This window comes from Hypomesus nipponensis, chromosome 21 (assembly GCF_054491055.1).
Source record: "Hypomesus nipponensis isolate SF chromosome 21, ASM5449105v1, whole genome shotgun sequence".
Lineage (NCBI taxonomy): Eukaryota > Metazoa > Chordata > Actinopteri > Osmeriformes > Osmeridae > Hypomesus > Hypomesus nipponensis.
Window position 1 is genome coordinate 11,357,609 of NC_140381.1, and position 22,063 is coordinate 11,379,671.

At 41.4% G+C, this 22,063-nt stretch overlaps 1 protein-coding gene across 3 annotated transcripts in view; it reads left to right on the top strand.

Moving 5' to 3' along the window:
• The window catches only part of map4k3a (mitogen-activated protein kinase kinase kinase kinase 3a), a 71,701-nt gene that overhangs the window by 19,330 nt on the left and 30,308 nt on the right, over window positions 1-22,063 (top strand). For all 3 annotated transcript variants that reach the window (XM_084684820.1, XM_084684818.1, XM_084684819.1), the window contains exons 2-13: window positions 1,051-1,108; window positions 10,455-10,545; window positions 11,298-11,362; window positions 13,532-13,587; window positions 13,947-13,994; window positions 14,891-14,933; window positions 15,870-15,942; window positions 16,374-16,505; window positions 16,812-16,874; window positions 17,518-17,599; window positions 18,047-18,166; window positions 21,773-21,845. In XM_084684820.1, the coding sequence (XP_084540946.1) occupies window positions 1,051-1,108; window positions 10,455-10,545; window positions 11,298-11,362; window positions 13,532-13,587; window positions 13,947-13,994; window positions 14,891-14,933; window positions 15,870-15,942; window positions 16,374-16,505; window positions 16,812-16,874; window positions 17,518-17,599; window positions 18,047-18,166; window positions 21,773-21,845 (904 nt within the window). The remainder of the gene's footprint in view (window positions 1-1,050; window positions 1,109-10,454; window positions 10,546-11,297; window positions 11,363-13,531; window positions 13,588-13,946; window positions 13,995-14,890; window positions 14,934-15,869; window positions 15,943-16,373; window positions 16,506-16,811; window positions 16,875-17,517; window positions 17,600-18,046; window positions 18,167-21,772; window positions 21,846-22,063) is intronic.

Here is a 22,063-nt window from a genome sequence, read left to right on the forward strand (position 1 = left end):
TTTGTATGTTTTTGAATAGTCAACGTCATAAACGTAGTAGTGGAAACTTTATTTTATAATGTTTGGTGAGTTTAGGCGCTTTTCAGTTAGAATTTGCCATGTTACAGAGGCAGACAAGACTTTGTGGACGGTCCGCACATTCTCACGCATGCTCAAAACTTTTTGTGATGGCCCGTACATTCTCACGTCAAGTTAGTCATTATACATCACAAAGAGTGCGTGAAAACCAGCTTAAGCAAGCTTTTTATGTGTACGCAACATTTATACATGAGGCCCCAAGTCTTATCATTTTTGAAATGATACATTCATCCTATTGTTTATATGCAACAAAGTTGGTAATTTAACTGTATGAAGATTTACTTTTACCAAAATGTAGGCCTATTGGTACAAAAGCTGTCACCCTGGGCATTATTTAGGAAAAATGCTACCTCATTAAAGTTACATTCCCTACAGAGCGTGATTGAGGGATTGATTGTGTGATTGAACTCATGCATTGAAAACAAGTGGTGCATGTGTCTCTCAAAAACGATAAAAGGCTAGGTGTTTCCAAATTTGACAGGCACTGTATAGAGAGACAGAAAAGGTAGGGGATAGAGGGAATGACATGAAGCAAATCTGATTCAAACTCAAGGCTGCTTCTTGCTTCTGTGAGGCATGGTGAGCCACTGGGGCACCCACAGAAAGGACCAATATTAATGATGCCGGCTTTTCTATTTAATGAGCACTGTTGGGTAGCTTGTGCATGTGTCACCTAAACAAAATGCCAAAAAAGCTCACTGACTCAAATTACAAACCCAAACTTGGCATTCGCCCAAGAACCAGAACTCTGGCAGTGCTGCCGTAATTAAATGACCTCTGTATTAGCCATGACTGTGCAGATTTCAGCCTCTGGGTTTTTGAGGTACCAAACACCATCTTGACCACTCTCCAGATGCTGAGATGCCCCCCTAGGCAAGTATTTGGGGAAGCCAGCCATCGATCCGCACTGCTTCTTTGTGTGTTTTCGGAGAGTGGTCGATGCGACTCAATCCTTTGCTGTTTGTCTTTCAGGCTCGAAACGTCACCACAGGAGAGCTGGCAGCCATCAAGGTCATCAAATTGGAGCCTGGTAAGATTTTGACTTCTCATCCATTTTTTACTAGTCTGGCATTGAACTGGAAATTTGGCTCATGTATGTTTGGTGCTTTGTTCTTCACCGCATCTTTTCCCAATCGTCTTAACTTATGTTTCACCATTAGTAACATCATAGAAGCAAGTTTCCACCAAGTGCCTTCCAAAAGGTTCTAAAAACTCAGCCACAGCAAGTCAGCATGTCATTTTGTTCCATCAACAGTGTGCAGGCATCCAGTAATTATGACCGATTCTGAAATGGTATGGTTATCCAACTAGGCCTATTTGTTGGGTTTCTTATTGTTTTTGAAAACGCTGGTCTTTAGTGTGGTTCCAAAAAACAATTTCCTTCCCTGTAACCATCCATCCATCCACACAACCAACCATCCATCTAACACACTACACATTTACAGGTACTCTGCATTCCTCTCTCCAGTCACACATACCTAGATAAGAGGAGTGTTTGCTTCTTTTTTTCTCTTTCCTATAATAGAATGGCCTCTGTCTCTTGAGGAATGTGGAGCTCAGTGGAGCTGTATATCGGACTAGATCTCCTTTAATCTCATGCTTAGATGGAAGAGCTTGATTTAGTCCAAGTGTTGGTGTAGGGGAGAGTAGGAAGAAAACCTGTTACAGCTTGTGTCCAAGCTGTCTGTTTGCACAAGCGGGAGATTATCAAGAGAAAGCTGAAATTTCTCCTTTTCTAATCACTGATTTGGAAGCTTTTGCCATTGTGGCGTTGAAAAGCTGCCTACCCATGCATACTTAAACACTTTTGGGTTTGCAAATTTCATATGCGGGTTCATTGTGTGACATTTGTGATTTTTCATGAGTTGTGATGTTTTCAGCAAGAGCCTAGTGTTCATTCCTTACAGGAGTGTTCAGTACTGGTGTTCATTCTATCCTGGCATGGTCGTCAGATACCACGATGCAGCTGCAATTCATGCAAATCATTACAGAAGAGTAACTGGAGCTGTGGTTAAGATCACAGTGGTGTATTGTACTTTCATAGATCAGTAACCCCAAAGGTGGTTTGGGAGTCCTCAATGTATAACTAGACAAGGATTACTTCAGACTCGGTTATAGTAGAGTCCTTTGATATCCTTTGAGATCTTGGAGCATTTAGCTTATTAACGAAGATTCAGTAGACTTCAGATTTGAACACTTTAATTGACTTTTGGAACTTTTTTACTATGATCTATTCTCCCTTGACAAACAAAATAAGTGCAAAATCCCTAATTGAGTAAACAATTCGAAATCAAATCAAACACAATTGTATTTGTATGGCCCTTTTTACAAGTAACGTCAAAGGGGACAGTCACATATTAGCCATGGATTCAAAGTCTGACGACAATGGTGTTAAAATCTTGATAGTGACGATGTACATCATGGGGGCGGACACTGGTGGGCAGGCCAGAGACAAAATGTTTGGTTGCTTTCATCCTGTTGCAATATAAATCAACTCGGATAAACTTTTAAAGTTAAGCTCGTTAGGCTTCCAGAGTCAGCAGGTGGGAGGCTTGCTTGATGCTGTGTGTGTGTATGTAGACGTACGTGGAAGGGGGCAGCCTGAGGCTTGTAATGTACCATTTGATGGTGCGGTTTCCAGCTTGCGAGACCGGATGACTACGAGACTGAAGATATAATTAATACTGGTAGCCTACAATGTTTGTGCAAACATTCAATGCGCAAGTAAAAAATGTTTGAGCTTTTTGGTCATCTCAGGTGTCAGCTGTTCTATTAGAGCCTCAGCAATACCTCTTACTGGACTATCAGTTGAAGGTTTTAATGAGTTGCCACTAGTTACTTACTCATGCTGCATTTCATGTCGTGAAATTCTTCACGTTATGTTATTGCTATATTATCTATTCTAGTTTTGCCATACACAAACAACATATTATGCCTTAAGCAGTTTATCTGCTTAGGTTTTCTTCAGCATTTAACCTGAATGTTCCATTGATTTGCCTCAATGCACTTTCCCTCTGTCTGTGAGGGCCTCATTGCATCACTTTCGCCAGCACAGCCGGACCTGATATAGGGTACGCATGCAGGATATTGCTGAGTGCAAAAGCGGTTTGCGTTCCTATCAAATATTTAGCGTGTTAGCATTAGCATTCACACCTGATCACCATGCTGATTCTCTGGAGAGCTCATCATGAACATTCGAACATCACGCGGTCCGAACGCCGAGGCTTGCACCAGTGCCTCTTTAATATGCAAGGCCCATGACCAGGGGGTTTAGCGAGGCGTCACATCAATACCAGGGAGTGTCTTCTGCCTCCCTCCGCATGCAGTCGCTCCGAGGCACTTCACTCAAACCCTCTTTCATGACAAACAATCAAAGACGAGTCATTCTCTTTTGTGTCATGGTTAGAACCGTCTGACATTATCTGTTCAGGCTGTAAGACAGATTCTTCATTGGGGGGAGTTCCGGAGCTTGTTTGAACTTCTTTCAGAGTGTCTGACTGGTTGATGTTTTCATTTTTGCTAGCAGGGGAAAGGTTAAAATTACTTTCCAGCCAGGAATGGTACTGAAAAGCATGCTTTTAAGTCATGGTCAACATATATTTTCTAATGTACCCTATGTGTGTGTGTGTGCCTGGCCATTCCCTCACCAGGGCCTTTTTGCCAATTTGCCCACACACATCATCCACAGCCCCAGAGGCCTCCTCATGTTAGCCATGCAATGCTAATGCACGGCAGGAACCGCATCTAAAATTCATGGGCCAACATATATATAAAAAATAAAAATAAATCCATCCTTCCCCTCTTCAAATGTCACCGGCGCTGCTTGACAAGGGGAAGGCGTTACAATCCTCTGACAGGGCCGGGTGACAAGGATGTGCATGGCGCTTCACAGAGCGGTCAGCAGCAGCTGGCGTCTCTGACAGGTGTCACCAGCGAGTCCAAGACTGTGTGTTTTCCAGGGTGACAAGGGGTTGGATGGCCCGGAGGAGTGTTGCCAGAACCTTGCACGATCCCCCCTTTTGGGCGCACGCTGACAGGATGAATGACAGCGGCTGGATCCAGTCTCACTTCTCTACGCACGCACGCTGTGCACGCACGAAATGCCAAACATGCATTTTTGCATGCGTGCACGTTCAAGAACACGCGGTCACACTTGTACCTAAGCAGTGACAGGCATCGTTTCAGCCTTTGACCCATTCTTGCCTTTTGTTCTCACTTTTTTTCATTCTCACACACACACACACATACACACACACACACACACACACACAGCCCAACTCAAACACACAGACACACACTGTAACACGGTTGGTATAAAACCCTGCAACATGCCTGCAAGGGGGAAAACATGTCACATTTGACCAAAGCTTGACATTGTGCTCTGCACCTTGCTATATGCCAGTCTTCTTTAATCTCAAACAAAGAATTGTGAGTTCACCTCTGCTGATGTTTCCCTAGCAACAGTTAGCTGCCAGCTCATTGGTGTCCTTCTCAGAAGGAGAACTGTGCTGCCCATACTAAGTAGTCCTTTAATGTTTGCCTCAACTGTAAATCGTCTCAATTCAGTTCTAATTTGCCCTTAATCGTGCTGTTTTGTTTTTGGAGCAACATCTCTCACAAGGATTCCATGAATTCCCGTAAATTATTATGGCATGCAAGATTTATCTTTTGTGTGTGATTCCCTTTGTCCATGTAAAGAATTCCTACTTTGTCAGGATTAGAGGCTGCCCAGATCTTTAGAACGGCTTCAAAAGCTTCCAACCCGGCCAATCTGTTTGCACAAAGCCTTCAACTTCCTCCCTGGCTCCCTGAAAACACACATCACATGGATATGCTTAAGCATGCAAGCACACACACACAAACACACATTCTACCAAGAATATGGTTACACACACAGGCACCCGCATCCCTCAGCCAATGGTTTTCATACCTCAGGACTGTTTTCCCACCAGTGACGTGGTGTTTTTTAGCCATTGCCACAACACCCTATTTAAAAAACACACACACAGGCACATGGTGTGCCTCACAATTATTTTGAACACATTGAATAATGTGATTTGTATCAAACTGGGGTCTGATTTAAAGCTCAGCTCTCATAATTATTACCATTATAGTTATTTCTGTTTGTAAACATAAACAAAGTATATTAATACTCATTTTAAGGTGTTCTTTTGACACCGAACTGTCTGTCAAACGGCAGCTTGCTTTTATGTCCTGACTGCTCAAGTAAACTTGGCTGCTGTAGTGCTTGGATGGGTCAATGTTAAAGCTGTATTGATTCCATGTCACCTTTTTGGTACTGCAATGTCAGGTCAATGTGCGTAGCAATCGTTTTTTCAGCTTCTAGGTACATCAGATAGTTTTCCCAGCAGACCTGTTATATATCAACAAATCTTTGGTTGATATGAGTCTTTGGTTTCTGGGTGTCTTTGGTTGGTTCAGTTACAACCCAATATTTACCTTGATAAATGCACTATTTCTACTTATGGTTATGTAGTCTAAATATAACCTGACACGAAACACCTGTAAAAAGAACACCTGTGTAATTTGGGTCAGGTGACCTGTGATTTCTAGCTTTTGATCGGTGTGGGGGCTTTTTATCCTATGGCTTTTGGTGACAATGAGAAGGGAGGCTGGATAGGACCCAAGCACAGCCAGCTATCCATCCCCCTCCCTGTGCCGGAAAATGTCATTGTGTCACCGGAGAAGGACTACTTGCTACGAAACGGAAGCCCCTGAGGTCACCTGACCTCACCAGCCGTGTCATCTCTGAAAGTGAAGCCCGGGTTCACAACCTTTGGGAGTAGACTGAGCCGCAAAAAAAAAACAGTTTAATGTTTAATTAATCATAGGGTCATGCAGCTACTGTAAACTTTTATTAATAGAAATACTGCAACACAAAGTGTGTGTGTGCAGCATTGTTGTCAGCTTGACTGACTATTTAAGTGTGTCCAGGGCTCCAGACTGCGACCAAATGGTCGCATTTTGCGACCAGTTTTTGAGACAGTGCAAGCATTTTTTACAAACACTCGCGCACGTGCGACCTACAAATGTTGAATTCATTAGGTGTGCACAATGTCAGCACACGTTAGCAACAATGCATATATACGACGTTCTAGTCAGACAGTGTTATCAGTGTTCCTTCTGTATTAGCCCTTACCAGAAAGAAGTATACTTCAAGTTTATTTTGTAAGTGTACTTAGTATAAAAAGTATACTATTATCATGTTACTTAAAGTATGCTAGCAGTGTACTTATTTATATACTTTTGTTGTACTAAGTAAACTGAATTGGCCCACTTTTTAGGTCATTTAGTACACTTTAAAGTACACTTGTAGTGTATTTCAAGGTTTACTTTTGAATACTGCAAAGTAGCCTGTGTAGTGCACTTTGAGTTCATCAAGTATACTTCCTAAAGTACTTCAAAGTATACTTTGGAATACTCTAAAGTAACCTGTGTAGTGCACTTTGAGTTCATAAAGTATACTTCCTAAAGAACCTCTAAGTATACTTTGCAATACTTTCAAGTGCACTATCATTTAATGTAAGTACGTCATCAAGTAAACTTCTAAATGTAATTTTACTATTATTTACTAATGTATTCAAATGTTTATGGGCCCCTCAAACGCCTCAGATATTGAATCACTTGGCGAGAACGGGGCCCTCATCGTTTACTGCAGATTCGTAGCTTTTCACTGCGTACTACTACCAAGAATCCAGCTGTTCTTATCAAATGTAACAGTCATTTAACTCATGGTTACAATGGTAAACCAGCACAACAATGACAATTACCACGCAACAAAACTCTACATTTTAAGCAGACACATTTAAAAAACGAAATTCATGAAGTTACATTTGTATTTCGAAAAAACGGCTAACTTATCAGCAAATTTTAACACTATTTACCGCCTTGCATCATGGGAATTGACTAGCCAATGAGCCACACTATCTTCATTATTTCACGTTGTTATTTCGTTCTTCAGTCAGTTTGACAGTATAACCTTCAAATTCTCAAGTAGCTTTTTCGTTTTTTTCCATTAATACTCCAATAGATAATTATTAGTATAAGAGTATAGGGTTTCAGAATGTTTTAGCAGTAATTAAGGTTACAGCTTCAGTAACAAAAAAGATTCAATGCAATGCATTAGATTTTCATAGACATGAATAATTAGAATGAGATGGATCTAAAAAATGTAACCTGTAATGTACTTTAAAATTATTTTGACAGTTTTTGCTGTATAATAATAGAAAACATACATCCTACTCCAGAAAAAATTTATACAATTTTCTGTTTCTAAGCATACTTCCTAAAAGTACGTTATTGAGTACGTAGTGAAGAGCTACGAATCTGCAGTAAACTATTATGAGGGCCCCGTTCTCACCAAGTGACTCAAGATCTGAGGCGTTTGAGGGGCCCATAAACATTTGAATACATTAGTAAATAATAGTAATATTACATTTAGAAGTTTACTTGTTGACGTACCTACATTAAATGAAAGTGCACTTGAAAGTATTGCAAATTATACTTTGAGGTTCTTTAGGAAGTATACTTCATGAACTCAAAGTGCACTACACAGGCTACTTTAGAGTATTCCAAAGTATACTTTGAAGTACTTTAGGAAGTATACTTGATGAACTGAAAGTGCACTACACAGGCTACTTTAGAGTATTCCAAAGTATACTTTGAAGTACTTGAGGAAGTATACTTGATGAACTGAAAGTGGACTACACGGGCTACTTTAGAGTATTCCAAAGTATACTTTGAAGTACTTGAGGAAGTATACTTGATGAACTGAAAGTGCACTACACAGGCTACTTTGCAGTATTCAAAAGTGAACTAGTTTCAAAGCATACTTAAAAGTATATTAAAAGTAAACTATGTTGTAAGTATACTTCTTAAAAGTATATTAAAAGTGAACTATTTTTTAAGCATACTTCTTAAAAGTATATCAAAAGTGAACTAAAAGTGTACTATCCATATTTTAGTATACTTATAGTATACTTTAATATACCTATTTTTTGTAAGGGAGTACCGTAGCTAAAAGTCTAGGAAAGTTTAGGCTATTTTTCGCTAGGTTCCTACGAACGTCGTAATCTGCCAGACAAGTGGGTTCCCCTTCGTTCTTTTGGTGAGCAGTTTCACAAGCCTTTCTTACCTGGCGTCATGGAGTCTAGCAGCTATACTTATTTAGCACTAGCGTTTCTACTGTATCCCTGCCTGTGTTTGAGCTGTTGCGTTGTTATACTCAGCAAGTATCGTGTTGTGGTGTCGGAGGACTGATTGAAAAGAGCATCTTACATTTAAGTCATTAAATAAGACTTGCATGTACAGTAGGCTACATAAGTCACATTAATATAAATAATGTATTTAAACTCAAGCTTATATGGTGTGTCGCTGTATATCAGTTGTAAAAATGACAGTAAAAAAACTGACCCATCTGCAACCGACGCAGTCACACCCCACAATTTCCCCAGAAATGGTCCCAGGGGCGATTCTAAGATCAGACTCAGCCCCCAATGAGAATGTGACATGAATACAGTGCCTTGCGAAAGTGCTAAACGTAAACCCCTTGCTAATATAAATCCCTAATTTCACTGGATAACAATTGATACATTTATGTATTATAATGCAAAATATTGAATGAAAAAACAAAGGATGTCCCTTTCTTCATGAACTAGCAGCATCAAACGATAATAAACAACATATTTTACAAATATATTATTTTTAGGGGTGCTGAGATTAAATTTAGGGGTGCTCGATTACTCCCCAAAAAAAACATTGCCACTAAATTGTAGCCTCTCTAGTTACATTAATAAATGCATTGCAGGTCAATATAAGGTGTGCCCCTAAATGTTCTGCTTGCGCTCCTAAAATGTTCAGTCAGGTGCTACTGTGCTCCTAGTAAAAAAAGTTAGTCTGGAGCCCTGGTGACAGTCCAGCAAAGTCCCTACATTTAATGAAGAGATTATGTAAGCACTTTATGTTCATTTTCATGGTAGGGAAAACAGACCCCTTTTTCAGAAAATTGAACAGTGGCAGTAAAAATTGCGAAAGGAGAAAAGGAAGGGATGAGCTTCTTTTTTTTTATGAGGCCTGCAGCTTCCATCATTAAGCCAGCAGTCACAACAAAGTGACTTTGTTCTTTTTCTCACTGAGCGCTTGTCCCCCCGCGCGCACAAGATGATGCACGTGTCTATAGATGTTGAGACCCGAGCTGGAGATCAAGGTCAGCGGAGATCGGTGCCGTCAGGTCCAGAAACCCCCCTGGGGGGGTGGATGTTGTAGGGGGAAGAAAAAAAAAACTAAAGAAGAAGAACGTCCTCTTGCCCAATCATATGGGTCGCTGGCATCCTCCCAACTGCCCCTGAGGCCAATCGAAAGTGAGGGGGAGGCTTCGTGGCCAGTCGTTTCTCATTAAAACCAGTAAACGTGCACGCCTCTTTCCTCTGAAGAAGCTTCCGGAAGGGGAAGCTCGCTCAATAGCCCCGGCCTAGGAAGGGAAATGTGCTGACATTGCAGTGGGACGCTAGCAAGTGGGCTGCAGATAGATAAATGGGGTGAAAGAGGTGGGGGTTTTGAGAGATGGGGGGGGGGGGGGGTAGCAAAGGGGGTGTTGGTAACGGAATCCACACATGTCCCCGTGTCGACAGAGGCGCCAGAAACGAGAATCAGGCACCTTAGTGTTTGAGGTTGTTTTGTCATTGTTAATTTAAGATATGGGGCTGGTCATGGCTGATGGAGGGGGGGGGGGGGGGGGTCTGCCAAGTGTCTCGGATGTTGTCAACTGTCAAGACATACCCAGTCCGCACTCCCCCACCCCCTCTCAGTATTAGTATTGTTGCATATCCAACTGTTTATTAACAACCTGGATGGACCAATATCTGTGTGCTCTGTCAAAGTGAAATACCATGACTTCCTGTAGACCTGCCAAGCCCCCCTCAGCCACTCCGTTATAATAATGATGCCTCAAAATTGATTCTCCCTGGCGATTATGACTAAACATCGCCAGGCTCATTGATTTCGGAGATGGCCTCACCGGTTTACAGCTCCGCCGCCATGACGGATACCCTCATCAAAAGAGACCTGCATGGATTACGAAGAACCCATCGATTCGGGATGAGTCGATCTGCAAGCCATTAAGGCTGTGTGTGCATGTATGTTTTTTTGTGTGTGTGTGGCTTTTCTGATGGCTGGTAAGGGTGGGGCGTGCTTCTTGGGCCAGCGTATCAAACTTTGACACCACAGCGCTGTTGCAGTGTGTGTATGTGTGCGTGCACAGGCGAATGTGACTGTCCCTAATGTGTGTGTGTGTGTGTGTTTAGGGTGTATCTTGTGGGCAACCCACTCACACAGTGCTACCTCTGTCACCTTCACAGGGGAGGACTTTGCAGTGGTGCAGCAGGAGATCGTCATGATGAAGGACTGTAAGCACTCTAACATCGTGGCCTACTTCGGCAGTTACCTGAGGTACCGTCTTTAAGGCTCTCCAACCACCCTGCTGTCCGTCCAATGTCATCCCCATCGAGTCCATTCTCATGCACTAGCAGGCTTTGGAGGGCACACAAACACCTCACACTCACGGTGAACGTAAACACATCAACAACAACAAAATATAGACACACAAGGCACAGATTAACTCTAATGTCACAAAAGCTGTAAACACAGACTCTGTATGGTGTTGACAGAGTTAGTTGTTAACACACACACCCATAAGCCATCCTACGTCTGCGCACACACAAATGTCCACACAAATGCACACTCACACACACAGACAAATCTCCAGCTTTTCTTGTGGCTGTGGTGTGTGAGCTCACACAGTCTGCTGCACTGCAGTCAGGCTGCGGTCAGACCTCTTAGCCTCCCTGCGCTAGCTAACACAGTTGTTAATTGCTAGCTCGGGGGGTGGCGAGGTGTGTGTGAGGAGATGGTGGTTGGCTTCTCTGTGAATGGTCTAGTGGAAGGGGGGAGGGGGGGGGGTGTTGGACCATAGGGGTGGATGGTGGTTTAGACAACTTGTACCACACTGTGTGGCGACCCAGAAAAGAAACCCCCGAAGCATTAATCTGTATATTCTCAGTTCTGCCATTCCCCCCCAAGACACTCCCACATACACGTCCCCACCTTCCTCTTTAGGTATTCTTCTTTTTGCTCAGACGAGTCCTGAGACATATCGATTGAAAAACCTAATTTGTCTTCTTTTTTCCCTTCCCTCGTTTCAGGAGAGATAAGTTATGGATATGTATGGAGCATTGCGGGGGCGGGTCCCTTCAAGACATATATCATGGTAAACACACCACCAGAGTGCTCAAAAACATAAGTATTTGAAATATGGCACAGCAAGCCTGGACACTTTGAAGTTGAATTGAAGTTTGATTTACATTGGCTTTTTGTAGGCTTTATTTGTTAACAGAGTCTGTCACTAAGCTGCCGAACCCGGTCAATTTTTAACAAATATTGTCAAGTAATAATTGATGATTATTTGGGTGTGCTTGTTCGTCCACTGTCATAAAACCAACATAAAACCAACAAGGCAACTGAAACTCCCCTCAGGCAATTTTTTTAATGTAATTGACCTACACAGTATTTGGGGATGCTGTAAAATGGGAAACTGGACAAACAGGAATTCTTTACCCCAAAAAAGGAGTGGGTACCGTATCCATGACTGATATGACTGAAATGACAATAACAGAGATTTTGTAGTATGGTTAGTCATACATTTTAAAGGTACAGTTTACATGCTAGGCGGTTGTTAGCAAAACACCTTGAAGCAAATGGTGAGCGACAAAATTGCAGTGCTTTTGAAACTGTCAGCAGCCAACCACGTAATAAGGCTGGCAGTTGATGAGGAAAGTGTTTTGTCCGTCTCTTCATAAACAGAGTGACTAAGTTCAGTTGAGTTCTGGATTTTAATAAGTATTTATCAATCTGCAGATTGGGAGAGAAAAACAGACCTCTGACAATAAATGACAACACAACACCCGGCTTAGATCTCAATCATGTCTCTCTTGGCTCTGAAGGCCAGAGGACCATCTTTATAGGGCACAGGAATGTAAACATAGATAGTGACAGTCAGGCAGTAATGACGTTACAACAGTCTCAGAAAAAGAGATTCACAGCTCCCAACGCATGACCACCCAGACTAGAGAGATCATAGTTGGCGCTCTCCTTGTAGTCATGACAAAGGACATTTACCCAGGACTCTCTCCTGATCCCGAACGTTTATTAACCCAGACACAATCTACTCTTATTAATAGAGAGCTTACATGAGAACATACTAACTAGTATCCAATGACTAGTTCTATTGATTAGTGAATAATGTAAGCACACAGGAAATCGCAATTTCTTCAACACACTCCCTCCTCCTCCTGACGGTGGTTAAAAGCCCCCGGGATCATTAGAGCCTCGGACTTCAGCAGCTGCAGAAAGACACAGTTGATTCCGCTCTCAGACACTGTCGTTTTGGGGCTGCCAGGCCTCATTAAGGGCACCATAGCACCAAGCTCCCCCCTCCTCCGCCTCCCCGTTCAGATACTGCCTCCAACATATTGACCTCCTGTCGCCGAGGAGACACTGATTTCACCCCCTCACCTGCGAGCCCCTCCTTTCAACACCCGCAGGCCCCTCCCACTATTCTGGAGAAGAGGAAAAAACGGGGTCAAGGCACGGCAGGCGCCCGGCTAAGCGAACTTCCCTCGCGGCCTCGCCAAATAAAGAGACGAGAGCGCAGGGGGAAAAGAGAGGAGAATATGACGCCCTGTCGCTGCCAAACGCTGTTTAAATTCCTTTAACCTGTTGAAGTTCTCCAACTGTCTGAACCACGCCTCGGTTTGCCTTAGCAGGGACCTGACAAGAGAGAGGGATGCATTTCCATAGTGTGAAAGTAGTGGTTCAAGGCTTTTTAGTTTAGTCCCCCCTTCACCCAAATGGGGCACACAGGATAGGAAGAGACAGCAATGTACCTCAATAGGGAACTCCCAGTCAAATTGCTTTAGCACTAAACACACAAGAGAGAAGGGGGCTATTTTTGACTATTGAGATCCGGCCAAGGGCTGAGGAGTCTGGAGAGGTTGCACTTTACTGCGGTGTGTCTGAGCTCTAATCTGACGACAGGCTCTCTTACAGACTCTTAATCTATTGGTATGATCATGATCAAGTAATTCCGTCACGTCAAGATTACCCCCCTTTCCTGGGGAAGACCAAAAAACTGGAGTCTGACATTTTCAAAGCATAACATGCAGTGTTGTTTGTTGTTGTCTATGGACAGATTGTGATGGTGGTGGGAGGGGTAAGGCTGGGTGTGTGGGAGGAGGGGTGGGGGGGGTGGGGGTGGTGGTGTTTGAGAGACAGTGTGCCATACTCTGTAGTTCAAAATGATGATTCTTGGAAATCTGTTTTTCAAAGCAGGAGCTCTCCCCATTTGTCTGACTACATGTGTCCTTTCCTTATCTTGCAGTGACTGGCCCTCTCACGGAGTCGCAAATAGCCTACATGTCGAGGGAGACTCTGCAGGTAGGGCCACGATGGCTTCCGTTTCTCTGCCCAATCACACACACATTAACCTTTGTGGCGTGCCGCCTTTCGTCTTTTGAAGTGCCGCCTTTGAACTGACGCTCTCTTTTGATTTGATGGAGGCACTTGAAATGTGATTGGGAAGAGAGGGGAAAAAATGGCTTGATTTAAAATGAATGAATAAAAAAAATAAAAATAAAGAGACCCAACTCTCCGAAATGATCCTCTTGAAAATGCTCGTAGGAAATTAGTTTCCTATCTCTAAAGCAAGGCCAAATCAATTTGTGCGTTATCATTTGCAAGGAATGCAAAAAAAAAAAAGGTGGACATGTTTACATGCCTGGCTTTTGTCTCCACAGGGGCTGTATTATCTACACAACAAAGGGAAAATGCACAGAGATATTAAGGTGAGGTTTTGAACACGTGTGCCCCTGTTGGCACAGTAAATGATCGAAGCCCGACGGAGCAGCTGTAGCACTGCATATGGAAAATAAATATCACGATATGCAGCCTACATCAAAGCCGATTGTGTTTGTATTGCCCTTTTTCAAGCAATGTCACTGAGTGCTTCACATATGCTGGCTTCATCGAACTGCACCAAACACCCTCAAGCTCAATTATATATATGGACTTTATGCAACACATTTATAAATGAGTCTTCACTAAATGATTAGAGTATTCATGAGATGTACTGTACAGTATGTATAGTGTTGATTGGCCTGTAATGGCTAGTTGTTTGGGAATGTAAAGAAGCCATCTGTCACACATGCAGGGTTATATGTATAATATACCCCCACATAATACTATACTTTAAATATTTAATTAGCATTAGGCCATCATAAGATATGTACATTTGAATCTCCCTAGAATGTATCACCAATTCATTTATTTCATGTTTTTAAAATAAAAATTTGAAAATTGCGTTATTTATTTTTTCTTTTGTACGCCTAATTGTTGAGCTCTCCCTGCCTGTGACAGATGCCTTCCTTACAGTCAATAGCAGGCCTCACAGGGAATTATTCGACTAGACGCGTAATGGCCATTATACAAACATTTATGACACTAATGGCGGCCATTTGAATCCCCCGAAGACCTATCTTTCAAACTCACTCCGGGCTTCCCTCCCTTTGGTTGCTCCTCTTTTAAAGTCCCGTTTGATAAATGGCCTTGTTAAGGAAGTGCAGTGCCGATGACGGCGACATAGAAAATGCACCGGCCCACTTTGGAGCTTCATGTTGAAAAAACAAGAAAAATGAATGCTAATGCGGTATGTGTAACTTGTGTCATTGACTCTTTCCCAAAGGGAGCAAACATACTGTTGACCGACAACGGATATGTCAAACTAGGTAAGCTGGCATGACTTTCTCTGATGGTCTGTGGCCCAGGTCAGTTAATTGCAGATAAACAGGTATGTTGTAATGCATGTCTCATTATGTCATTAAGCAATGTATGTCTCCATTTCTCAATATAAGGGGGTAATTAACATGCATAATGTAATAGTTACGTGTGATTGGCCGGTTGGAACTAAGCATAATGGAATTGATTCTTAATTCTTTTGGTCTATATTTGCAATTGATTGAACTGAAGCTGGTAACCTACTTTCTGTTCCCTCAACGTTTAATGAATAATTTAGCTTTGGCCAGCGTAAAGACATTTACGTTCCTACTAATGACTGACACGTGGTTCATTGAGATGGTCTGTGAACATCACCTTCTGCTTTCACATTGTATGCCATCAACTAATGTAATTCTAATTTAACACACATCCAATCTTTGGAAAACTAGTGTTGTTAGCTGAGCGCATGATGTTTGACATTTACATATATGCGTTTAGCAGACGCTTTTATCCAAAGCAACTTCCAAAAGAGAGCTTTACAAAAGTGCATAGGTCACTGATCATAACGAGATAGCCCCAAACATTGTGGGTAGCCAAAACATGAAGCATACACTGTGAACTAAATAAGTCCCAAAGGGAAGAACCAAGTGTAGTTGAACTATTAAACAAATTAAACAATGTTTTTACACAAGAACCGTGTAACTTTTTGTAGCTTATTACAATAGCTAGACCTACACTAGGTCACCACTGCATGTGTACAGTTATTCCTATTTTGCGTTATATGTCAATTCTAATGTGTAGAATTGTTTATCTGGGATTCCTTGGGCTATAAGTATTCAAATGTGTAAATTTGTTGGTGTTACAAAAACACAGAAATATCAATGAATGCGTCCCTAATAAGTAATAACGTATTAACTGCAATGTTTTTTTCTTTTTTTGTGGGGCAGCTGACTTTGGCGTCTCTGCACAAATCACAATGACAATAGCCAAGAGAAAATCCTTCATCGGCACACCTTACTGGTAATGTCCTTGGTCTCCTCCTCCTATCGATCTCGCTCCCTCGATACCTGTTGTCAGGCTTACGAGCAGAGATCCCTTATCAGCCATTTTGTCAAGCCACATGTAAATGTGCCCTGAGATTGATTTGAACTTTGGAGGTTTGAGAAAGGGGCAAGCAATGACGCACTACTGATGATGATGATGATAATTCAATTGTTTTAAATACATTTTATTTAGTTCATCGTTGTGTTCAGTTGTCAAGCCTGTCCTGTATCATTTAATACTACCTGTCATCTGTTATGGTGCCATGATGATGATGATGATAATAAGGATTTTTATGATTATGATGGCCATAATTTATCGTCAGTATACATGCTCAATAAGATCCAGACTGACCATTGCAGCATTTAATTTGGCCTTGCCGGTCTGTCACCTTCCGTGCCCATGAACAGGATGGCACCAGAGGTGGCAGCAGTTGAGAGGAAGGGCGGGTACAACCACCTGTGTGACATCTGGGCGGTGGGTATCACAGCCATCGAGCTGGCAGAGTTGCAGCCACCCATGTTTGACCTGCATCCAATGAGGTCAGTTCACACACGTTTGACCTGGCAAACTAAATTGATGCAATCTTTAGCATGCTGGACCAAAATGTTGTCTCTTATATGCATTTGTTATTATTATTTTAACTTTTGTGAAATCCTTTCCATAGGCGTAAACATCCTTTTACGGATCCTTACAAGAACATTTATTTAGATTTTTTTTTTGTCTTACTCTACTCTTTACTCGTCTTACCCTACTCTCTGTGCGGAAGCAGGTTTTCTACTTCAATCCACAATTTCACTGTTTGTTCTCTTGTCTTTTTTCTGTTTTTCTCTTCCCCTTCTCCCAAGGGCCCTGTTCTTGATGACCAAAAGTAACTTCCAGCCTCCAAAGTTGAAAGACAAGGTGAAATGGTGAGTTTGTCATTGGACCGGTCTCCTGTCTCTCCCTCCTGTCTCCATCCATTTCTATCTCTGTTTCACTCCCTCCTGCCATTTCCTCCCACAATGAAGGGCAACGTCGGTCAGAAAAGGAACACATCAGGAAGACGGAACTCTGTTGTAAATTTAGGGAAAACTTCCAGCTGCTTCCAATTCTGTAGTTAAATACATGAATGCAATTTAATTAATGTATTGTACACAAACACTAGATTCTACCTTCCAGTTGAAGGTTTATGAAGGAGATATCTCCGACCCTCCAACCATTAGATTCATTCACACCTAGTCTGATCCCACGGCTCAACAAAGCGTCAAACGTTTTCACCCCATCTGTTTACAGATAACAGGATGGAAAAAGTTAGTGATACAATATTCATGAACCAAATCAAAACACTACTGAAATATTAACAGTCAGACGCACCTGCCTTAAAGGGACAGGTGCCCAATATTAACATGGCAAGGGAAGGTACATTTGACAGTCTAACTATCTTGACTTCACAAAGCAAAATTTTTCTTTCCCTTCGCAGAGGTTTGGCACTATTACCATATAAATTCAACTTTTAGCACAGAGGGATGGAAGAGGTGTAATCATTTAATTTATTGTTTTTGTTTTCCCAAGGACCAATAATTTTCATCATTTTGTGAAGATATCCCTGACAAAAAACCCTAAGAAGAGGCCTTCTGCAGACAAGCTGTTACAGGTGAGATGATTTTGGCAAATTATTTCTATGAGAATGTCCAAAAACTGACACAAAACAACATAATTTTCAATTGAAAGTTTCACATTTTTGTAACTGTAAATTATAAAATCTGTATTCCATTAATTAGGACAATATGTTACTGTCCAAGTGACTCAATGTTTTTGCATGGTAAATACATGGTAATCATTTATACTTTTTTTGTATATTGTTATCATGCCATAATTATTTCCATTTACAACTCACACTTGATTCATTGTTTTATCGTATCAGTCAACAACATTTAAATTGAACATCTTTTTCTGCAAGCAAATTATGAAATTGTCAGTTTCCTCAACTTAAACTTGGGTCTGTGTGTTTACCTGTATTTCCGAATGTTTGTGTGCGCAGATGCTGGTGTGTTTTGCGATTGATCCTGCATATGCTGTTATTGCCTTGTTGTTTTCCCAGCATCCCTTTGTATCCCAGCCGCTGAGTCGGACACTGGCCATCGAGCTACTGGACAAGGCGAGCAACCCGGACCACTCCACATACGATGACCACTTTGACGACGAGGAGACGGAGCCCGAGGTATATCTTGCTACTAAATTCTATTAAGATTTGGCCATATTCAGCTTCCATAGTCAGCTCAAGGGTTCTATTCAATTAAAACAGGCCCACAGGTTACATTTTCAGGAGACTGAGAACGTTTATTTGAATTGAATTGGTTTGAGAGAAGTCCAAAAGCCAAAAAAGTATTTTGATATTGTTTTATGTAGTTTGAATGATAAGAATCCAAAATGGCTGATAGAAGCACATATTCTCCCTGGAATGCAAAATTATTGATGTTTTCTAATATTGGCAAAGCTTTTACCAGTAAACTTACAACAGTTTCTACATTTTTCTTCTGTATAGTCTAGACAATGACATTTGAGTCTGTATTTTAGAATATCTTTGCAAACATAGATTCACCACATTTTATAAGATTAAAAGTCAAAACTGTATTCACCAAATAGAGTAAATGATCAGTGGTACAATTGTTTGCATTACAGTACTGAAATATTCCAGAATGCTGCAAGAACACTATGAAATCCTCTTTAATGTACTGCTTAATTACATTTTCATCACAGTATTCTGAGTAGTATGGTAAACTTCGCTTTGAGGTTTAACCAAGACTTTTCCAGCTTTCTAGTCATGCGCTGTGTATACGTTTCACTCATTTCTCTTAATTTATTTGTTGATGTGTGCTACAGTAGGAGGCTATTGTTTTCTTATGCATATTTCTGCCTCTCTCTTCCTCCTCACACTTAGTTTGAATTGTGGGGTGAGTTGGTGGTCAATATGCGATGTGTTTTAAGTTATTTGAAAGGCTTTGAAGTGACGAGTTATGTTTTTGTTGTCTGTGTTTTGCGTTTGTGCGTGCTCATACTGTATTGCACCTGTGTGCGTAAGAGTGTGTGTGTTGCTTTGATAAATAGGATTCCCCCACTCCTATGCAATTGTCACTGGGAATGTTGTTTGGTGTGAAATGTAAGTGCATGAGGCTACTCTACTCTGTGTTCTAGTTGAAATCCAGGCAAGCACGTATTGAAATGGTTTGCTGTGGAGTATGGTGTGTTTTCTCCCCCAGTCATGCCACTCAAAGCTGTAAACCTTTAATGAGAGCGTTTTTGTCAAACTATTGTCGATTATGGGAAATTGCATTGCGGATTCATTTAGAAAGCTTCTGCTGTTTCTGAGGTGTTGTCTGCATTAACACTGTGTCAACCCACAAGCTGTTCTTCCTTCTCTCCCTCCTGTTGCCCTCTCCACTCATTGTATATTGATGTAAAACCACACCTGTTCAGACAAAACAGCATCAACATGCAAAGTGAACCAGCTGTAACAGTTCTCTGGCATCTTACATCAATTGAATCGTGACCAAATGGCCTCAGCACATTTTTAGATTGTACCCAAAGCACCCCACCCTGTCGGACTCGTACCCCAAATGCTCGCTTGAGTCCTTACCCTGTCCTTGGCTCGGACCAACATTTTGTCGCAAGTGCTTTTAGTGCCTTCCTTTTCTTCTTCTCGATGGAGCAACAACTGGATGGAAGTGAGTGACAGATGCTCTTCAACTGCCTCGTTGTGGCCTGGAACTGTCAGTTCTCTTATACTGTAGGCCTCTCTTCCTATAATGTCCTCTCAAGCATAAGAAGGACGCAAATAAATAAATAACAGCGGAAACATTGAGGGCCACCATTCCGCAATTGCTCCTCGGCGGCGTAATGCAACAGAACGCTAGCTATGCTATTCCCAGGGAACTTAGCCAAGGGCGGATGTCTGGGTGTGCGATCCCACAAGATGAGTCGCTTTCGTTGTGTCTCAGTCATCAAAATGTGACATTCAGGGGTCAGATTTTTTTTCCTTCTGTTTTTCTTTATCTCTCACGTCCGATTCTTATCAGCTTTGTAACAGGGGAAATTGCCAGTATGTTGCAGTTTCTGTGGAGATGAGGCAGTTCTTCTCTTATCGTCGTTTGTGCAATGTTTTCTTTTTTGCATCGTCATGTTCATCATTCTAATTCACGAGCCACTGCTTGTTGTTAATGAGCGTCTGTTGTTTAGTACTGTTTGTTGTGAAACAAATTGGTCTCCTGTTAAGTTAGTATGAATAACATAAAGCAAACGAATTTCTCAAATGTCCAAACATTCTTATTAGACTTGTTAAATCTGTTGAAAACCTCTCCTAAGATCAGAATTGGAGCTCTGGAGTAATTGTGACACTACAGTTGTGTACAGCAAACAAAAAATACTATAGATAGAAATATTTGTAATGTCATTCTGATATATTAAGCGTCAGGGACTCTCTGATTTACCAGGCTGAGGGTGAAGCAGCGTTGCCAGATGTATGGTAATGATCGTATTTGTGAGATTAATTTGCCCTTTGTTTGATGTACAATCAATAATACCAAGTCCCATAGTGGATGATAACTTGACTAATTTCTCATGAGCATGGCTGCTCATTGGAAAGGATTTGCACAAGAGAACTGCTGCATCCATGGAAAAACAAGAAAACAAACAAAAAAATGGGGTAAAGAAAAAGGCAGAGCCGTTGCTGGAACAGTAAAAAAAAAAAAAAAAAAAAGTAAGCTTAGCCAGCAAACATGCAGGAATGAGTGGGAAAACAACTTCAATTTTACTGGATGTCTTAAACCTGTTGCAGGCTGTGACTTAAATGCATTATGTCTGTTGTAACATACAGGTGGTGGCTGATGTCACAGTTTTACAAATGAAATTAAATACAGTAGCCTTTTTAAGATTGTGCAACGCTAGACTGAGGAACTTGAGCTAATTAAGTAAGCAGGTTATTGATTTATGTTTCATGTAGATGCTGAACAGGCTACACCTTGTACACCTCGCACCTTGTAATCGTTTACGTTTATAATATATAGATTACTGAATATTTTAAATTTCAATGCTGGACAGTTTTATTTGAGTGAATCCGGAAAGACTACTCCCTTCTACGCATAAAGTACGTCAGCAATAACAACACGTTTAACTGGATTTGTAGGTGGTGTCAAAAAGTAGTTTGTCTCAATTCATGTGTTTTCAGGAATTTTACATATACAGCTAGTTGGTTCTCTTGGTAATGACGATAATAATAAATACAATTTGTTTCCTCAAACTACAATAATTTAAAGCCTCTGGGTAACATTTCCGATCTGGTACCGCTGTGAGGTGTTCTGCATGTGTTTAGAGTTGAATTTACACTTAACCTTCTCAATCTTAAAGAAACCTAGATGTAATTTAATTGTATCATTTCTTCAAAAATTGACATGTGAATTTTTGCACATTAAAAAAAATGAGTCCTTGATCATTTTCCTTGCCAGCCTCATGCAATGGTTGACAGCTTATTATGAGCGCAGACATCTGACGACCAGCGACATGAATGCAAATGAATCACAACAGCATATGGAACTGTATAAATTATCAGGCTGCTGATTAGCTAAATTAGCGCCGCAACCTGTGAATCACCTTCAGAATGTGTTATGTTTTTTTTCTGTGGTGATATTTTTGTCCAAGGTTCCAAACTCCAGTGTCAAAATTTGAAAATGCATCTTTTGGATTGCACCTGTTTATATATATTTTGTTTCAACTGTTGTTGCGTTCCTCCACCTACATCCCTTCAGCTCAGTGTTACTCTTTTTCCTTCCAGACTCCTGTGTCTGTGCCTCATCGGATCCCCTCAGGGAATACGCGGGAGGGGAAAACGCTCTCTGAGATCAACTGTAAGTCTACCTGGGGACATGTACTTCATATAACGTCCAGTCCATGGGCATCAGCAGCATTTTGAAAGTGGGGGACACACATTTTGCCGGGGGGTCTGGGGGTTTGTCGCCCAGAATTTTTTTTAAAGATGTAGATGCAATTTCCCACATTCTGGTGCATTTACCACAACTATTACAACCTTAGTTGTTATACATATACTGAGGGGCTGGACATTTAA